The sequence below is a fragment of the Pseudonaja textilis genome, chromosome 1 (assembly GCF_049901715.1).
Source record: "Pseudonaja textilis isolate UNSWEBS1 chromosome 1, rPseTex1.2, whole genome shotgun sequence".
NCBI classification, from domain to species: Eukaryota; Metazoa; Chordata; class Lepidosauria; order Squamata; family Elapidae; genus Pseudonaja; species Pseudonaja textilis.
In genome coordinates this window covers 120459191-120476592 of record NC_141990.1, presented here as the reverse complement: position 1 = coordinate 120476592, position 17402 = coordinate 120459191, and the positions used below count along the sequence as shown (strand labels likewise).

The window sequence follows — 17402 nt, the reverse complement described above, 5'->3', positions numbered from 1 at the left end:
TTCCCACATACAAAGGCCCTGTCAATATCAATATATGAACAATAAGATCTTTTGCACATTGGATAAAAAACAGGAGGGATAACAAAATGTTAACCCAAATCCCCCCAAAACCACAAAATAAGTGATACCCCCCCCAAAGATTCATAGGTATCTAAGATATGATCAAATTAAAAATCGAACTTCTGAATATGTCAGAGATCCTCCATTTGATACTACTAAGATATTCTTTACATGAAAGAAAATATACATTGGATTTTGTGCATATGTACAATTTTGAAAGCTGGAAGTGAAGAAATCTCTTGTTGAAGGTGAAGGAAGAGTACAAAAACCTATATTTTACTCTTTTTAAAAAAACAACAATTATGTCAATAGGAATACCAATTCCGAACAAATAGGCAGAAAAAAAGTATAGCAGCAGACATGATCTTTCTAGATACAGGGATACACAGGAATTGTGTCTACAGGCCTAGAATAAAAATACATCTAATTCTTGTGAGAAAGATTGTGATAGGTCTATAAAAATAATAAAGTTAAAAACATCATACAGATAGCAAAAGCACATACTGCCAACACTGGTTGTACCCCCACCCCCAATTCTTCTGTGTGGCTGTGAAAACTGGACCACAAGAAAGTCTGAATGATATATATATATATATATATATATATATATATATATATATATATATATATATATATATATATATATATATATGGCATTTGGCTTTGCTGGGTATTTTCCCACGTCATAGTAGCTGTGCTTCTGCTGAAACGTCGCTACAACTTTAAAAGCACAGCTACTATGAGCGTGGGAAAAAATACCGAGCAAAACTTTCGAATGCCTATCTATCTATCTATCTATCTATCTATCTATCTATCTATCTATCTATCTATCTATCTATCTTTGAATTGTGCTGCTAGAGAAAATTGTTGAAAGTATCCTGAATTTCAAAAAGAACCAATAGCTATACTAGATTGCCCACCAAATTGCTCACTGGAAGCTCTAACAATGAAGCTAATGCTTAGATATCTGAAATGAAATGAAGAGCTATAAAAGACTTTGATGCCCAGAAAAATGGAATACAATTGAAAAAAAAGGTATGTAGAAGACAAGATGTGTCATTGTTATTACTGATGATACAAACATGGCCTTAATAGGACTCAGAGAAACATTTATTGACAGAAATTACAGAAATGGGGTCCATCAGGTCATGAAATCTCAGAAGTAACTGAATAACTCACTAGTGACTGAGCAACAAGTAATGTGTGTTTGTATGTATGTGCACAAATGTCAATTCCACCCTTCCCCCATTAATGACTATTCCAAATTACTAGAGAACAGCCATGTTCCATTTTTCCTCAGTCTCCCTAGGAGTATATTCTTGATAAAGTTGTATAAAATTCTTTAAAAGAGTATTTGGGGGCTGAAAGGACATATTGAGATGAATCAATCTAACCTTTGCTCTTTGCTTCTGTTTAAAGAAGTTGCTTGTTCTATTTTGCTAAGGGTTGGAATCATTTGTTAGGAATTCATTCTGTAAGAGAATTATATCCTTTTCTATCTGGTTTCTCGCCTCTACAATTTGCTTCAGAGCTAGACACATCCTTGGAGACAATTCCCAGGAACATCCTGCTCCATAGATAATGGGGGGCTGCCTAGGAGCACGAACACACAAGAACAAGGGATACTGTGTGAAATAACCAAGTATGGACAGAGCATGGACAAAGAATGCTCCATGGATAAGGAAGGGGAGGGCATGAGCAAAGACATTGCCCACATTAATATCGAACCTTAGTCTCTGATTGGATAAACTTTGTTTCTATCAGTGTAAAATGTATATAAGACTCTGAGCCACTCTCGCAGGGTGTGGCTATTCCTTACATGCATTTTGTCTGTATGTTTTGGACATAGTATTCACCCAGACTTTTTGCTTTGGCCAAAGAATAAAAAAGCTGTTATTTTTGCAAGCCTCATCTTGAGTCTCACTCTTTGGCATCTCTGTGGCTCAGGGAAACTTCTGGGACTTTACAGAGCTATTAAATAAGAGAGCTTGTTAAAGCTGTTGTGTCTTTCTCCAAGTTTGTGCAGCTGCTTCAGAAACTACTCTTACCCACACTTTTATATGTATGGACAACTATTTTATTTTAGTTATGCATGGTTATGAATGCAGAGACATCTGGAAAAAGATTTGGCAGCTTAATAATTTGAAAAGAACCTTTTTCTTTGTGGCATCGTGGTCCAATTTTAAAGATGAGTGTGATGTTCACCCCAGTAATTGGACTTCATCAATGTCTGGAATATCAACTGACTTGTAAAAATTTAACACCCCAAACAGAACAAAAATGGGAAAGACCCACTTTATAAAATTCTGGAAAAGTGGGATAAAAAAGTCATAAAAACAACAATCAGCTACAGAGACAGGACAATGGAAAAATTCCATTAAGAGATACAACGAATCTGTGAGATTTTTCATGCAGAGTCTTTTATAAAAAAATACAACACTGAATTGGAACAAAAAAAATAAAAAATAAAGAGAAATCATTGAAAATAAAAATGACAGGGTGATTTGTCACATGTTCCCTCAATATTTGAATTCAATGACTATAGGCTTTACCCAATTAACCAAGCAATGCTTTTTTTAAAGGTTAACCTCTACAAGCAATTACATTTTTATTTCTTAATCTGTTTTTCAACTACCTTGCACCATTACTTGAACTGAATTCTATAACCATCAGAATTATATCAACGTTATTTTTAATTTCCCAACTGGTTTTTATGCATGATTCTTGGAAAGTTCTCTATCCAGTTCTGTTTAATTCCTTTAATATATGAAACAAATTATAGATATCTTATCCATTTACCAAATATGAGACAGCTATTAAACTCTGGAATGTCAAAACATGTTCTCTTTGTGAATTATTCAATATTTGTCATATTAATTCAGAAAACAATATCGCTCAGTTTACAAGAAGCTATGTATTCTTGCACTGGATAATAATGCTTTACGTCCAAAGAAAAATGGAAATATAGCTGAACAGTGTTTATGTCATAATTCAATGTACAGAGTTATAGAGAACTGTTACAATCACTACTTTTAAGATCATGAATCCATCTGTTCTATGGGTGATTTTACATTACTTCTTCAAAGTCTATAAATCAGGGCTGTCTAGCTCAGATCTGGTGGCATTCAGAGGATTATGCTCCTTCCATTTATTTTGCATATGTTACAGACCATTTAGTGAATCAAAACAGAAGGCTTATTGAAGAGAATTTCTATTGTGGCATCAACACAATTCAGATTTATTAAGAATGACTCCCCTAGCTTCAGACAAGTAGCTGTTGTGTTGTGGTTTTGCTGCAAAGACAACAGAGAATTCTGTAGTAACTTGAAGAGTATGTGCACAATTCCATCTTGCTTTAAAACATTTTATGTGTCATAAATTTTAGGAGCAGAAAGTAAAACAGACACCATTTTAAATGCTTATATTTGGAAGACTTCTGTCCAATTCAGTGTAAGCCTTACTAAGCTAGATCTAACCGAACAGTAAACGTTAGTGGAATAATTCATTTCACTAAACAGCTATAGCTGGTTTGTAGTAGCATGTCTGTAGTCTATACAGCATGTGGGCTTCTAGTAAGCTTATTATTATTATTATTAGTGTATGACATTGTTATATTAGCTAGAAGACTACAATGCTACTGCCGAGTAGTAGTTTGGCTGCCTATTTATCAACTCTGTTAGATACACATTTGCACACTTTCCACAGTGCACCACAAGAAAGTGAGCTAGCTTCACACCAGAAAGAAAGAAAACAAACTTTTTTGCTGCAGCATTCAAGGCCTCTCCATTTTTTGCCTTCCTGGGTCCCAGGGAGGCCCCAAAATGAAGCATGGGGGAGTGCTCCATGCCCCTTCCTGAGTCCAAGGGAAGCCTTCTGGGAGCAAAAACACCCCCCCAGGAGGCTTCTCTGAGGCTCAGAATGCCCCAGAATGGAATGCAGGGGAGTGCTGAATGCCCCTCCTAACCTCCATTTTCTAACTTCCGAGCCCAAGAGAAGCCTTCTGGGAGCAAAATAATGCCCCCCAGAAGGCTTCTCTGAGGCCCAGAAGGCCCCAAAAATGGGAGGGTGCTGCAAAAAGCAAAAAAAAAAAAAAAAAACCAAAACCACACCCACCCAGTCACATGGTCACACTCCCTAGCCATGCCTCCTAGCCACGCCCACAGAACCGGTAGTAAAAAAATTTGAATCCCACCACTGCTATACTGCTGCCAAAATTTACAGTAATGTGGTTCTCCTCCTCTCTGCCCCCCAATACATTTTTACTGTACTTCTGCTTCCTTTCAAATTGCATGCATGGTGTTGAAAGGTGTCAAAATGCCTTTCTTTCGAGGATTCGATTTTCCCGCTGGGAGACCTCTGGCACAAGGATATGGACAACTGCTTGAAAGCTGGATCTTTTTATTTTTCAGGAAGGCGGAGAACAGCGAGAAGTCTGCGTTCCTGGGCTAGCTAGCTTCTTATGGTAAGTCCCTGGTTTTTTATACCCTTTTCTCCCTTTGTAAGTTGATTTTGTGTGAGTGTTTGTATTTGTGCCTAATGTTTCAAATCCTGTTTGAGTTTGTCTTTATTTCCGTCAGAGGGCAAATTCCGTGGGGTGGCCAGATTGTATTATTGGTTTTCTGTAATCTCTTTTAGCTTTAAGATAGTTTTTCATATTTGTTCTGTGGCAATCTCCTGTCCGTCCCTTTTGTAATTTATATTTTGTGTCTTTTGTCTGTTTGTTTTGCTTATTTAGTATGTCCTGTGTTTGTAAGGGTTTTCTAAATTATCTTTTGTTTCCTTTTCCTATTTGTCTAGTTTTCTTAATTCTTTAGGCTTTTGTCTATAGGGATTCTTTAATACTTTTTATTTGATTCCCTTTCCTATGTAAGTTTGTTTTCTGGCCGACCTGATGTTCCCCTTGGGCTTTTCCTGTTTTTTGTGACACTACTGCCTTCGTGAAATTCCCTTTTCACAATGGGAGCAGAAAAGGCAAAAATATAATAGTCTGCTCTTTTCATCTATGCACAATGCTATAGGCATATACATATTGGAATTACCATTCTCAAAACAGAGCAGAACAAAACCTTTGCTAGTTGAGTGTCCTAGAACATGGCATTCAATATCATTTCACACATCACTTAGAAAACACTGAATATCTTTATACAATTCTGAACAGTTTTAGTGTATTTTTATACTTAAGAGTACTTTAATCTTCTTTATACTTATTATAAGGCCCATTAATATGTTCAGTACAAGCTCACTAAGGAAGTAAAAAATAAAATAAACTGGATCATAAGAGCAAGCCCAGACTGCAACATATGTGTGATTTCTGAACGTATAGGTTTAGGAAATGAATAGAGTCCTTCCTCTGACATACTGATATCTCATTATTCCAAGCCAGCATGGAACTGATTAGGGATGCTGTAAGTCAGGGGTGTCAAACTCAAGGCTTGAATCTTGGATCTGGCCCATGGGGTGCTTAGATATGGCCCACGGGGCCACCCTGGAAACCAAGGACTGGCCCATGGTATCTCTGCCAGCAAAAATGGAGCTTGGGAGGGCCACCTGCAGGCCATCTAAACTCTGTTTTTGGCTGCGACGACCTCTGCCAGCAAAAATAGAGCTCTGTTTTCATTGGTAGAGAGCTCGGGCCACCACAGGTGTCCCCAACACAAGTAACATTGAACTGGCCATGTTCACCCTGGCTATGCCTTCCCTGAGGTCAAACACAACCTGGATGCAGCCCTCAATGAAATCGAGTTTGACACCCCTGCTGTAAGTTATATTTTATCAACTGCTTAGCTATACATTTCTTGTCTCTGCATTATATGATGACCATATACTAACACACAGGCATCATATACTCTTGAGGCAAACTTTCAATTAAAAAGAAAAGGATTCACATGTTGGAAGTTCTGTGGGAGAGGAACACAAACTCTATCCCTCTCAAGAGGTAGTCTCTTCTAAAGACTGTTGCATGTTTAGTACAGTAATTTGAAAGGAGTTACATGCACGCTCCCAAGTCTGAAAGATCCTTAGAATAATACTTCAAGATTATACACTTCAATGATTTCTTGCTTGGACTAGACAGTGCTGTGATGAGATAAAGCTTATCCACATTTAGCCCTATATCACTTTAGTGATGGTTGGATGATGTTATAAATTGTTAGTGTGGATAGATTCAGTAGTCATTCCGTTTTCTCCTTGAAAAACTTATGAGATTGGATGGTATCTACCCGATGACTGGGTTTTTTCTCTTCTGAGAAAGAATAACTAAAATATAGCCATTATTATGCTCCTAGGGTACCTTAGCCAAAGCATCTTTCTAAACTTGACTACCAAAGCTATTTTTTCACATAGCTTTGAAGACAATACAGAGCTTGAAAACATAATTTCTCTTTGGTATGTGCCCATCATTTAACACCAGGATTACCACCAAACAGTCAAGCAGTAAATAACAGCCTAATCAAGGAACTATCAAGGAAAAACACCACCAATACTGACAAAACAAACTGCTATATATAAATAAGAGCAAAGTGCACTTTCTTCGACCATTGAAGATGCTACCTAGCTATATAATGAAACATCTGCATGAAAACAATCAAGCTCAGAGAGCACCAAGGATTCCACATTTATAAAGTCACCCAAATCTCTATATTATAATTTTGCATGGTGTTCATCACTAAAAAGTCTAAAACAAACAAGTAAACAAACCAAAACTGAAAATCATAATACAGAACCCAATAAACAAACTGCGATCATACACAACCACATAACTAAGACTGGAAATAACAAACTTTCTCCCAATAAGATGGGCTCTTCACTCATTCTCACTAAAACAGCATGAGAGAAGAGACAGATCATAGCTCTAGCATCTAATCTGTATTCCGTTCTTCTATTACATCTCTCATTGCACTTTTTGTTTTGATTAAAAAAAACCTGAAATAGCCTAATACAATCTAAATATATTTTCATAGTTAAAAATCATCCTGATTTATCTCATATAACTTAATCACCCAGATAATTTAAAAGTGGCCAAATGACAATTAAACAAATTCAGCAGTATTGTATATATAAAAACTGTCTGTCTGTCTCTCCCTCTCCCTTTCCCTCCTTTTCTTTCTCTCTCTCTTCTGTGTATGAATGATATTATCTTATCTGACATAAGTGCAAAGGTAATCAGAGATAATAATTTATAAGTCATTAATCTTGATATTTGCTATTAGGCCAACACTGTACATCTCACATCAGTGCCTCAAGGAACATTTGACAAACAATGCAAGTCATTAATCAACATTAGAAAACAAGTTCCAGCTGAATAAATACCAACATCTGCTTTTTTCTGCTGATGAAACTCTTGCTTTGTTTTGTCATTTTTAGCGTACACAGAAACAAGTGATGCAGAAATTTTAAAAAATACTATAGAAATGTACAAAAAAAATCCATTTATTTTCAGAAGTATCTGAGCCTTCATGAAAGCTCAATAGTAAGACTTTGGCTCATATATAGGCCTGATCCTCACTTACGTTTGAGAACTTGTTATTTAGACCTACACTGAACTGGTTATGGGTCAGAATGGACAGACACTAGTATATGAGCTTGAAAATTCACAACATAGATGAAATGCATCCTGGTTCTTTTCTGTTTTCTAACTACAGAAGAGATTCCAGGATTGTGGAGAAGCATTAACAGAAAGGATATGTAGTGTATATGGATAGCTGATCATTTATGACACCTTCAGAAAGAATAATAGAGGAATAATAGAGGAAGGAAGACATGCAGTCTTAATAGAGGATTGTTCTAGAAGTTCAGATTTGCTTCAGTAGGGACTGTGCTTTCAGAAGAATTTTCTCTATTTTCTCCTTCACTTTTTAATTAAATTGATAGATACTGATTTATGCAGAATGACTTTACCACCATAAAAGCTTTGCAACATTTTTGTTGTTTTCTGGGGAAAAATGCCCATTGAATCAGCGGATTCAAACTTATGACCATAGTGAGTTGCTTAACAACCATCATAAAAATGGTTGTAAAATTAAATCCAATCACATGATGTCTTGACATAGGACCACAACAATTTATGATCAAAATTCCAGGGTCAGTTATGATTGTAAGTCAAGTACTACCTATAGAGACTGAGAATATTCTTTTAGATCTAGTATATGGTCACAATCCACATGGCCAGTGCAGTTGCTATTGTAGTTGTAACAAATATATAACTATTGAGAATAGCATAGCATAGCATAGCATAGCATAGCATAGCATAGCATAGCATAGCATAGCATAGCATAGCATAGCATAGCATAGCATGAATTAGTTCCATGGAAGGTTCAGTGGCTTAGAAACAGAGCAGATCCCAGAACTTTATTCTTTTTTTTTTCTTTTCAGAAACATACTGTGTCAGTTGCTGTGACAACAATTTGTCATTTCCTGAAAGTGATTCTTCTAGCAAAGGACATGATTTCTGATATTTTGTCATGGTCGCCCTGGGGATTAGAGTATGTTTGAAATAGCTTGTAAACTACTTCCTGTTCCAAAAAATCCCCAAACCTTGTTCAGTAAATGGTATGGTATTCATGGAATAAATGTAACAGTAAATTTTGGGAGGTGGGGAGAGAACAGAATCTTCTAGGGGAGATCAGAACATGGTATAGCAAGACCATGGAATTATACACATTTCTATGGAGACATGAATGGCCTTGTTTATCCAAAGCACACTTTATTATATATATATATTTATTACACACACACACATACACACACACAAAACTATTCGAAAAATATGAATTCCGGGTATTCTTGTAAAAGAAGAAATAGACATCCTGTAATCTCCAGAACTTAAAATTACATTTATTGTACTTACTAAATTTTTGTCAGCCTCTGCTGACATCGTCAGAGTATTAAGCTACCATTACAGAGATCTGTGGCTTTAATCAAATTAATCAATTTAGCCCTTGCACACGTGATAGGCCTTTCCCACCGCCTCCCATCTGTAATTAGCTCTGTTGTTTTTGTTTCCATCATGTTGGTCAAAGGAGGCTTATCCCTTGTTTTTTCCTCCCTTGTCTGACCCAGCCTGGAATGCTTATCTCTAGGAGGTGATGTTAAACTGCCAGCTATTGCAATTTGTTGCTTTGCTCGTGACCTTGTGGTGGGCCTGGCTCATTCTTCATTATTCCTGTCTGTTATAACTTGAGGCAGCTCTGCTGGACTCCTCTGTATTTGGACAGGCCTGGCTGTGCCTTCATAGGATGAATCCACATGCCCAGGGATGTGCGGGTGCCATCAGTCCCTGCTCCCCAATGGGAAGTTGTCTATGCTCCTCCTGCAGGGTCTTTCCTGGTGTCTCAGTGCTTGGTAGGCTGGTGGAAGTTCGATATGCCTATTGATAGAATTGCTGTTGGAAAACCAGGCTTCTTTTAGAAGGCGTTCTCCTTTAGTTATATCACGGGCAACAACCTCAGCCTCTTGAAAACTGAATGCATGATTATATTCCTGCATATGTGCGCAGATCTAAGAGCGCTGTTCTTTGCGCCAGACAGCCATTTTGTGTACCCTGGTCTGTAGCCGCTTGGCTGTTTCCCTACGTAATTGCTTGCACAATCTCTATAGTTGATGCGGTAAACCACCGAAGATGTCTCCTCCTTGGGTAGTGTTTCCTTTGGGCGCATCACTCTCATTCTTAGAGTTTGGTCTGGTTTGTACGCCACCTTGCCCCAGGAGAATGCGTGCAACAGTTTCAGATATTCCCTGTATATACGGGAGCACCCTCCATGTAGCTATTCCACTGGCACCTTCAATGTGTTGCCGGGCCCTGGGTATAGTGCAACTGTGTCAAGGCTCCCATCTGGGTTGTGGTTGACCAACACATCCAGGAAGGCCAGCGTGTTATTGGTTTCTTCCTCCATCGTAAACTGGATGTCTAGATATATGGAATTGAGGATGCTCATAAATCTGTTCTTATCTCTTTTTTAACATATGACAAACGTGTCATCAACATAATGTGTCCAAAACCTGGGCTTGTAAATTTTAATTGCCTCATATTTCAATTTTTGGAGGACCGCCTCTGCTATCTTTCCCAAGATGAGAGCAATCACCCCATTGCACATAAAGTCAGTTGTATTCGGGCACTGTTTAGTAGGATAGACACTCATTGTAGTACACTGACAACCAAAGCCAAGGAGTGGGCATATCTTTATCAGGTCTACAAGCTCAATGGTTATTCCATGGACTTCATCCAAAGGTGTAGTACACCCAAGACCCGGCAATCCATTGAAGGTGCCAGTGGAACAGTTATGTGGAAGGTGCTCCTGTATATACAGGGAGCATCTGAAACAGCTACACACATTCTCCTGGAGCAAAATAAAGAAATAAGATAAATGGGAAAGCATCTATCTGTTGCTTTGGCTAAATAAATGTCCTCTTCAGAGTGTTTTGTTCTTCCTCAAAAATTCAGCTATGGTATAGCTGAGTCACAAAGGGGCTGGTTTGGAATTTTTTCACAATGGTGGACATAATAACATCAGTTTTCTTGCCCACGTGTTCACATCCTGGAAAACAAGACTGTTAGACTGACTAGGAATATCTGCTGGCAGGAATAACAGTCAAAACACTTCCTTTAAAAAAAAAAGCATCACACCCATTCTAAGGAAGGACTTAGATCGCAGTAATACCTACCATTTTGAAGCCCTTGACTGTTGCTTATTATTACAGCATTTACATTACAAGTATAGAAAGCTGCTTAAGATCTTTGGCTAAACAAAAGCCAAAATTAAGCCTGGAGATTTTTAAGAACATAGTATCTCTATTAAGGCTTGCTTAGTTAGAGTTGCAAATACTTTAAGTGAGAATGAGAATGAGGGCTAACTGGAAATGTTCTGATTTTAAAACAAAGAATAGTTTAATTTGGGGATGAAGTTGGTACTTTAACATCTAGAAGTTCATCAGACCTATTTAGCTGTCAACTGAATTAGTCTGTTCACAACTGGATAATACAGTACACTTGGAGTTTGTAAGAATGCTTAAAAGTTCTTTTTGTTGATGTATTTAATAAAGATGCTCAGAAACATCTATTCCTGGATGATTTATTACTATTTTGAAACAAAACAAAACATTTCTTAATGGTGTAACATTGACATTGACCTTTTAATGTCCTATTGATCTAGCAAGTTTCCATTTTCTTTAATGAAATTGAATAATGGATTAAAGAATAATTCTCAGGCTATTGTTGTGTTAGTACAATAACTGACTGGTAAGCCACAATCTCCTTTGTTTAAAGAAGCACTTAGCAAGCAGCTAATCACCATCTGAGTTTCTCTCTCAGTTATGTTCTCTCTCAATACAAATAGCTTTGCAGTATTGCCAACTATTTATAATATCTATGTGAAATGAAAATAATCACTTGTTAAACACTAGTTATGATATACATTAAACACAAGCAGGCCCATTATCAAGGTTCTTGATAATGATATTTTTTTAAAAAAAATGGGTTAAATAATGGCAGCTTGAGCTTCTTATGTAGTAGGTATGTAAGTCACCTTTCAATCCATTAAGAAGACAAGAAATTTGCATGGGACTTCCATAATCTGGCTATTTTACTGCCTAAGCTTTGAAAGAAAAAGGACCTTTGGTTGGGGCTTGAGCAGACTGTAAACTCAAGGTTATGGGTCAAAATCTATTATTCTCTAAACAGCTGAGATTTTCAGACCAGCAGAATATATAAATGCTGTTAATCAACAAATACATTAAACACAAGCAGGCCCAAAGAACCATAACTTACCTTTGGAATTTGCAATCTTACTATACTTTTTCTCACCAAAACAAATTCCTTGTGTAAAACAGAAAGTGTGCTTGCAAATTTGGGGAACCAATATCTGAAAGACCTTTAGATGGCAATCCAGTAAAGAAAAGTCTGCTGCCATCTAATGTTTATCTAAATTTGGATAACTTGGATATATATTTGTCATTTTTGTCTGAATAGCATTTTGGGGTAGTATTTTGCAGTAAGAATCCTTTCATGAAAGCGGCATAATAGGCTAAAAACTCCCTGTTAGCATTTAAAGCATATTCTCAGTGGAAGCAAGGAACTTTCTCTCATTATTTTTTCTCCTTTCTAAAAAGCAACAAGACTTGACCTTTGCATCAAAAAGGACATTTGTATGCTTAATCTAGAGGTAGCCTGCAGCAGCACTCCAACAAATCTTGAAGTCTCGCCTGTTCATAATTTTTTTTTGCTTCTCTAATTTCAGTGTTATCTCTCTTCTGATTTTAATAAACAATAAGTAGAATCATATTATGTTGTATGCATACCTCTGTTAACCCTGCCCAGCAAAGAAAGGAAGAAGAATCCCGAGAATTAGAGCTGGCTAGCACTTTTTATTAGAGAAGGCAGAAGGAGAAAATTCAGAACATCAAATAGAAAGAAAAACAGAAAGGTTAAATCAAATATGAGTTGCCAGAGTTGTGGAAGGAAATGGCAGCCCTGTTTTTCATGACAACATGTTTCTTGCTTCTTAATTTTTAAAGCGTTTTTAAATGCCCTTTAAAACCAAAAGCCTTCCAAGTTGCTTTGCATCAATAAAATGTAGAAAATACACTTTGTTCAAATTCAGGTCCGGACATTCCATTTTACAAACTTACAACGTGTTGAAAAAACATGTCATATACAGAAGCTTTCCTAGGGGGAGTCAAGGAGAGAGGGGGCAAATGACAAAAGCAATGTTGTACTGTCACAATCCAAGTTCTGGTCCTCTTTGATGTGCCTTGTGACATTACATGCACACCTGTAAAGGGTGGAATTTTCACTGAAATGGTGTGATATTGATTTTGTCATTTTGAAGAAAGCTTCAACTTCCTGTGGATGACTCTGATCATGTGGACTCCAAAGGAACTTCAATGATAGATTTGGAGACAGATTTGGCCTTGTTTGGGACAAAATTAAGTCTTCTGATCAAATAACTTCCCCACATCAGATATCAGATAATTAAAAGTCCCTTTGGGGCTGTGATTGAACCAAGATAAATGAAAAAGGAACTTTTATAAGGACTCCATCTTTGTGGATATTTTGCTTTCTGTTCTTATAACCACTGTGAAGGTTTAGAAAGGCACTGGAATATAAGTAGGTGGGTGAAAATAACATGAAAGGGAAGAGGAAGAGGAGAGGGGAGAAAGTTACAGTTTCCAAGACTCCAATGTGATGACTAAAGAGAACTAAAGGAGAACTAAAGGAGGAGAATTAAAAACATGTCTGCTAGATGATGAATTCGTCCTTTCAAGACTGTATGCTGAAGTAGACAAAGTTAAGTAAACTTCTTGGCTGGTTATTTATGTTATTTGAGTAAGACCAATATAGTCCAATGCAGGCATTATACTAATTGGAGCATTCATGTGTTTGCTTCACATTGTAAACATTGTTCTAAAATGATATTAGTACTTGCAGAAGGAACACATTTCTGCATGTTGTAGTATGTTCGTAATTGGAGCTCTGCTTTACATAGATAACTTTCCTACAATTGTGAACTATGCCCTCTTTTATCTGATTGTTTCCAAAGCAGCTAAGCAGCTCTCCCTCTCTCTCCTTCCAGTCTGCCAAGGTCATTCCCGCATACCATTACACCTGAAGAGCTAGGTTCATAGATGTGTGACACTTCTTCCATTATCCACACATTACCCACACATGCAAGAGCAACCTCTTATAGTGTGATTTCTATCAACCTGGGGTGGGTTTCTACCAGTTGTGTCCACCTCTAGAACCGGTAGCTCTGAAGAGCAGCAGACATAGAACCGGTTCTATGTCTGCTGATGTTTTTGACTACCCGCCCACCCAGGCTCTTACTTGACCTTTATTTTCTGATTTTTTCAACTTCAGCTGCCATGCAAGGCACAGCTACAGTTAAAAAAGCAGGAAAAAGGGGCTTTTTGAAAGGCTGCTTCTCTGGACACAGCATGCTGATGACGATTTACAGGTGCGTGCCGGCAGCGTGCAGAGAAGCACAACGTAAATCACCGAATCTCGTAAATGACCAAACTGGTAGTTAACCCTGTCAGATCCCACCCCTACTATCAACTCCATTTCCATATCCTTAAATTTCCCCTCCCATTACCTATTCTGGAACCAGGTGTTGTCTAATTTACAAGATACCTATAATTAGCTTGCAATGAAAATCTAAAACAGAAAGAGAATGATTTCTGATTAATATCCAACATGTCCAGTGGTGGGATGCTGCAGTTTGGACCGGTTCAGGCAATCTGGTATTTCGGATGATCAGCTGGCCACGCCCACCTCCCCACACTCTATCTTGTCCTTTATTTCCTGCTTTGTAGCTCATCTCAATCGTGCAGCACAGATGACCTCCCCCTTGCTGTTCTACTTACCATTGCTGACTTGGAAGGCAAGCAGCTTCTAAAAAGCTCCATTTTCAGTGCTGCACACAAGCGCCTTAAGCAATGTGCATGCAAAGCGCACACTCACCAAACCGCTTGTTAAACTGGCACCATCCCACTACTGAATATGTCTAAAGTGCAAAACAGTCTTCTACAACTGAAATTATTATTTTTGTCTTTTAGGAATGTCAGCTCTTCAAGATTGTCCAGATCAGGAAACAGACTTCATAAGAAGACTAGAACTAGTGGTTAGTAATAACATCTTGCAAATAAAATTGTGTTCTTTTCTTTTCTTTTCTTCTTATATTCCAGGAAGTCAGAAGATGGTCTGAGTTCCTTGCAACACTACCTCTTTTTCCAGGGCTCAAAGAATTATTTTGCCCTTTTTGTTTTTGTGATAGTTTCTGAATATTTCCCTCAAGGCTATCTCCAAGATGCTCTAAAAGAAATTACAAACCTTATTAAAAAATAACAGTACAAATTAATTTGTTGGTTTTGCCAATTAAATGAACAGTTTTGTTCCTCCAGTTTTCAAAAAATGCTTCAGAGTCTAAAGTTTGTCATGGATTGAATTAGGAAAGCTATATTACATGACTATGGATTTGAATGTTAGTTGTTGACTGGCAAAAGAGCAGTATATGATGGAAACAAAATGTATGAAAACAAATTGAACACTGAGTAAATGATTTGGCACTAAGCGGAGAGAGAACAGAGAGAGAGAGGGAGAGGGAGAGGGAGAGAGAGAGAGAGAGAGAGGAAAATCTAAAAAAAATTGGAGGTGGGGAAGCCAAATTATACTTAAATGGTGAAAAATTAGAGCTAGTAGATGAATTGACACACTTCTGTCACACTGTCTGTTTTTTAAATACTGATATGAATGGCAAGATTTTAAGGTGCACATGTTCTAATTGTAGATGTACATGAAATTTATAAGAAAAGAAGGAGCTTTAATTGAAAGGATCAAAAGAGGCTGGATTCTAAAAGCATGTTTCTGCCCATTTTGTTCTATTAAAATGAGAACTGAAAGAGGAAAAAGCATAAAAGTTAAGTTGAATGCAGTGGGAATGAGGCACTTGAGAAGAGTATGCTGTAAAACAAGAGCTAGACCAAGAATGAATGGGTGGTGAATGAATGTAGAATGAATTCAAAAGTGAATGATTGAAATAAAATATGAAAAGAAATACACTAAGGTGGTTTAGTGGTCATATAAAGAGAATGAATGAGACTTGAATTGCAAAAGCAAATAATATTTAGGAAAAGCAACGGGTGGAAGGTTTAAAGAATAAAAGGCAATGCCTGAAACAGTATGTTGACTGTTGAAACAGCGTGGAAGCTAAGATGATTTGCAAGGGTAAAATAGGAGGAATAACAAATACTATTTCAATGAAGTAAATCTAGCTTTATTTCTTTTTCTTTTTATCTCACACCTTTAATTTCTTGGGCTGATTATTTCTTATTCTCCCTTTGGCAGATAGGTATGTGTACTACTTTGAGTTTTTCAGAATACATAGCAATTTTAACTGACAGTTTTACCCGTTTTAAGTTTCCTTCCATTTCCAGCTTTGGTGCTTGATTTTGATTTCCATTTCACACTGATCCTATCAGATACATGTCTGTTCAGCACAAAAGCACAACATAGTGCAACATAATCCCAATGTGTCTTATTTCATTCCAGTATATAATTTAGTATGGTGCTAAGCATTCTACCTGTCATGTGGGAGCTGGAATTCAATTCTTGACAATGACTTACCTCTTCAAGTCCTCACCTCTTGTTGATTCATTGTGGCCACAGCAGGGGTGGGGTGTATATTACTGAGCGTGATGAATGAAGAACATTGAGAGTGTATGCCAAGAGCTTCATTCTTCCATTAGAACCACCCAAAGTATGAAAATTATCCCAATTGTCCACTAAAGCCAACAGGTCTTTACTGGTCATCATAGGTACACAAATAAGTTGGAGTAGAATGGGAGAAGACAGTAGTGAGCCACTCCTATATTTTACCATGAAGATCAAATGAATAGAAAATAGAACATTACTGATTATATTGTACTTGATAATGGGAGGAATCACTTTGAAGTCCTAAAAATTATTGATAGACAACCATAGGAAATGTGGAATGAAATCAAAGGATGAATGCGAAAGAGATTGCTAAAAACTAAGAAATAGAAGAAAGTAAACTGGATGTGAGATTCCCAAGAAGAGGAGACAAAAACAAGACAAAAATCTCAGGAAGAAACTTAAAGAATTTCATAGAGAAGAAGCAATATTACCAAGTTGGATTTTTAAAAAGTAGCATAGAGTGTTAATGTTTCAGCCCTATCAAACTAAGAAACAGATACTGCATATCTAAACTACTTTTATTAGCTATAATAAGAGAATCTTGCAACTCTTACTTTTCTTCCCTCTTTTATTCTTATGATAATGGGGGAGGGACTATCTGAGTCATTTTCTCAAATTACTTTCTTGGCCTGGGCTCATGCTTCATTTCTCTGGTCATTGCCTTAGTATTGGTTCTTCCTTGTCTCCTTCTTTATCCATTACATGATGCTTCTGAAATTTGGTGTTGGAGAAGATTTCCCTAGAATGCCATAGGTAACCAAGAAAACAAATTGCTTATGAAACAAATCAATCCAGAGTTTTCACTTGAAGCACAAATAGCCAAGCTCAAATTATCATACTTTGAACACATTATGCAAGGCCTACCTCTCTAATTAAACTTAAGTTCCTGGAAAAAAATGGGAGGGTGGTGACAAGCAACAAGGTGGATGGACTCAGTTACAATAGCAGAGAGTGAACTATTGGAAGGCCTGAAAGACCAGGTTGGGAACAAATTCTTCAGAACACCACTGTGAAGTCATTAAACTCTTGATAAAACATAATCAAGCAATCAATATGAAAATAATAAGGTGCATATTGTATTGGACATGCTTAGCTATCTGAAGTCTATGAAAAAATGAAAGTATGCCATTATTTAGAT

At 37.1% G+C, this 17402-nt stretch overlaps 1 protein-coding gene across 1 annotated transcript in view; it reads right to left on the bottom strand.

Annotated features, from left to right (window-relative positions):
• LOC148127790 (protein eyes shut homolog) overlaps positions 1-9950 on the bottom strand; it is a 188174-nt gene extending 178224 nt beyond the window's left edge. The window contains exons 1-2 of the mRNA XM_087921048.1: positions 9837-9950; positions 9598-9752 (exon numbers count right to left, since the gene is read on the bottom strand). Of these exons, the coding sequence (XP_087777174.1) occupies positions 9598-9752; positions 9837-9950 (269 nt within the window). The remainder of the gene's footprint in view (positions 1-9597; positions 9753-9836) is intronic.
• Positions 9951-17402: the final 7452 nt, after the last annotated feature.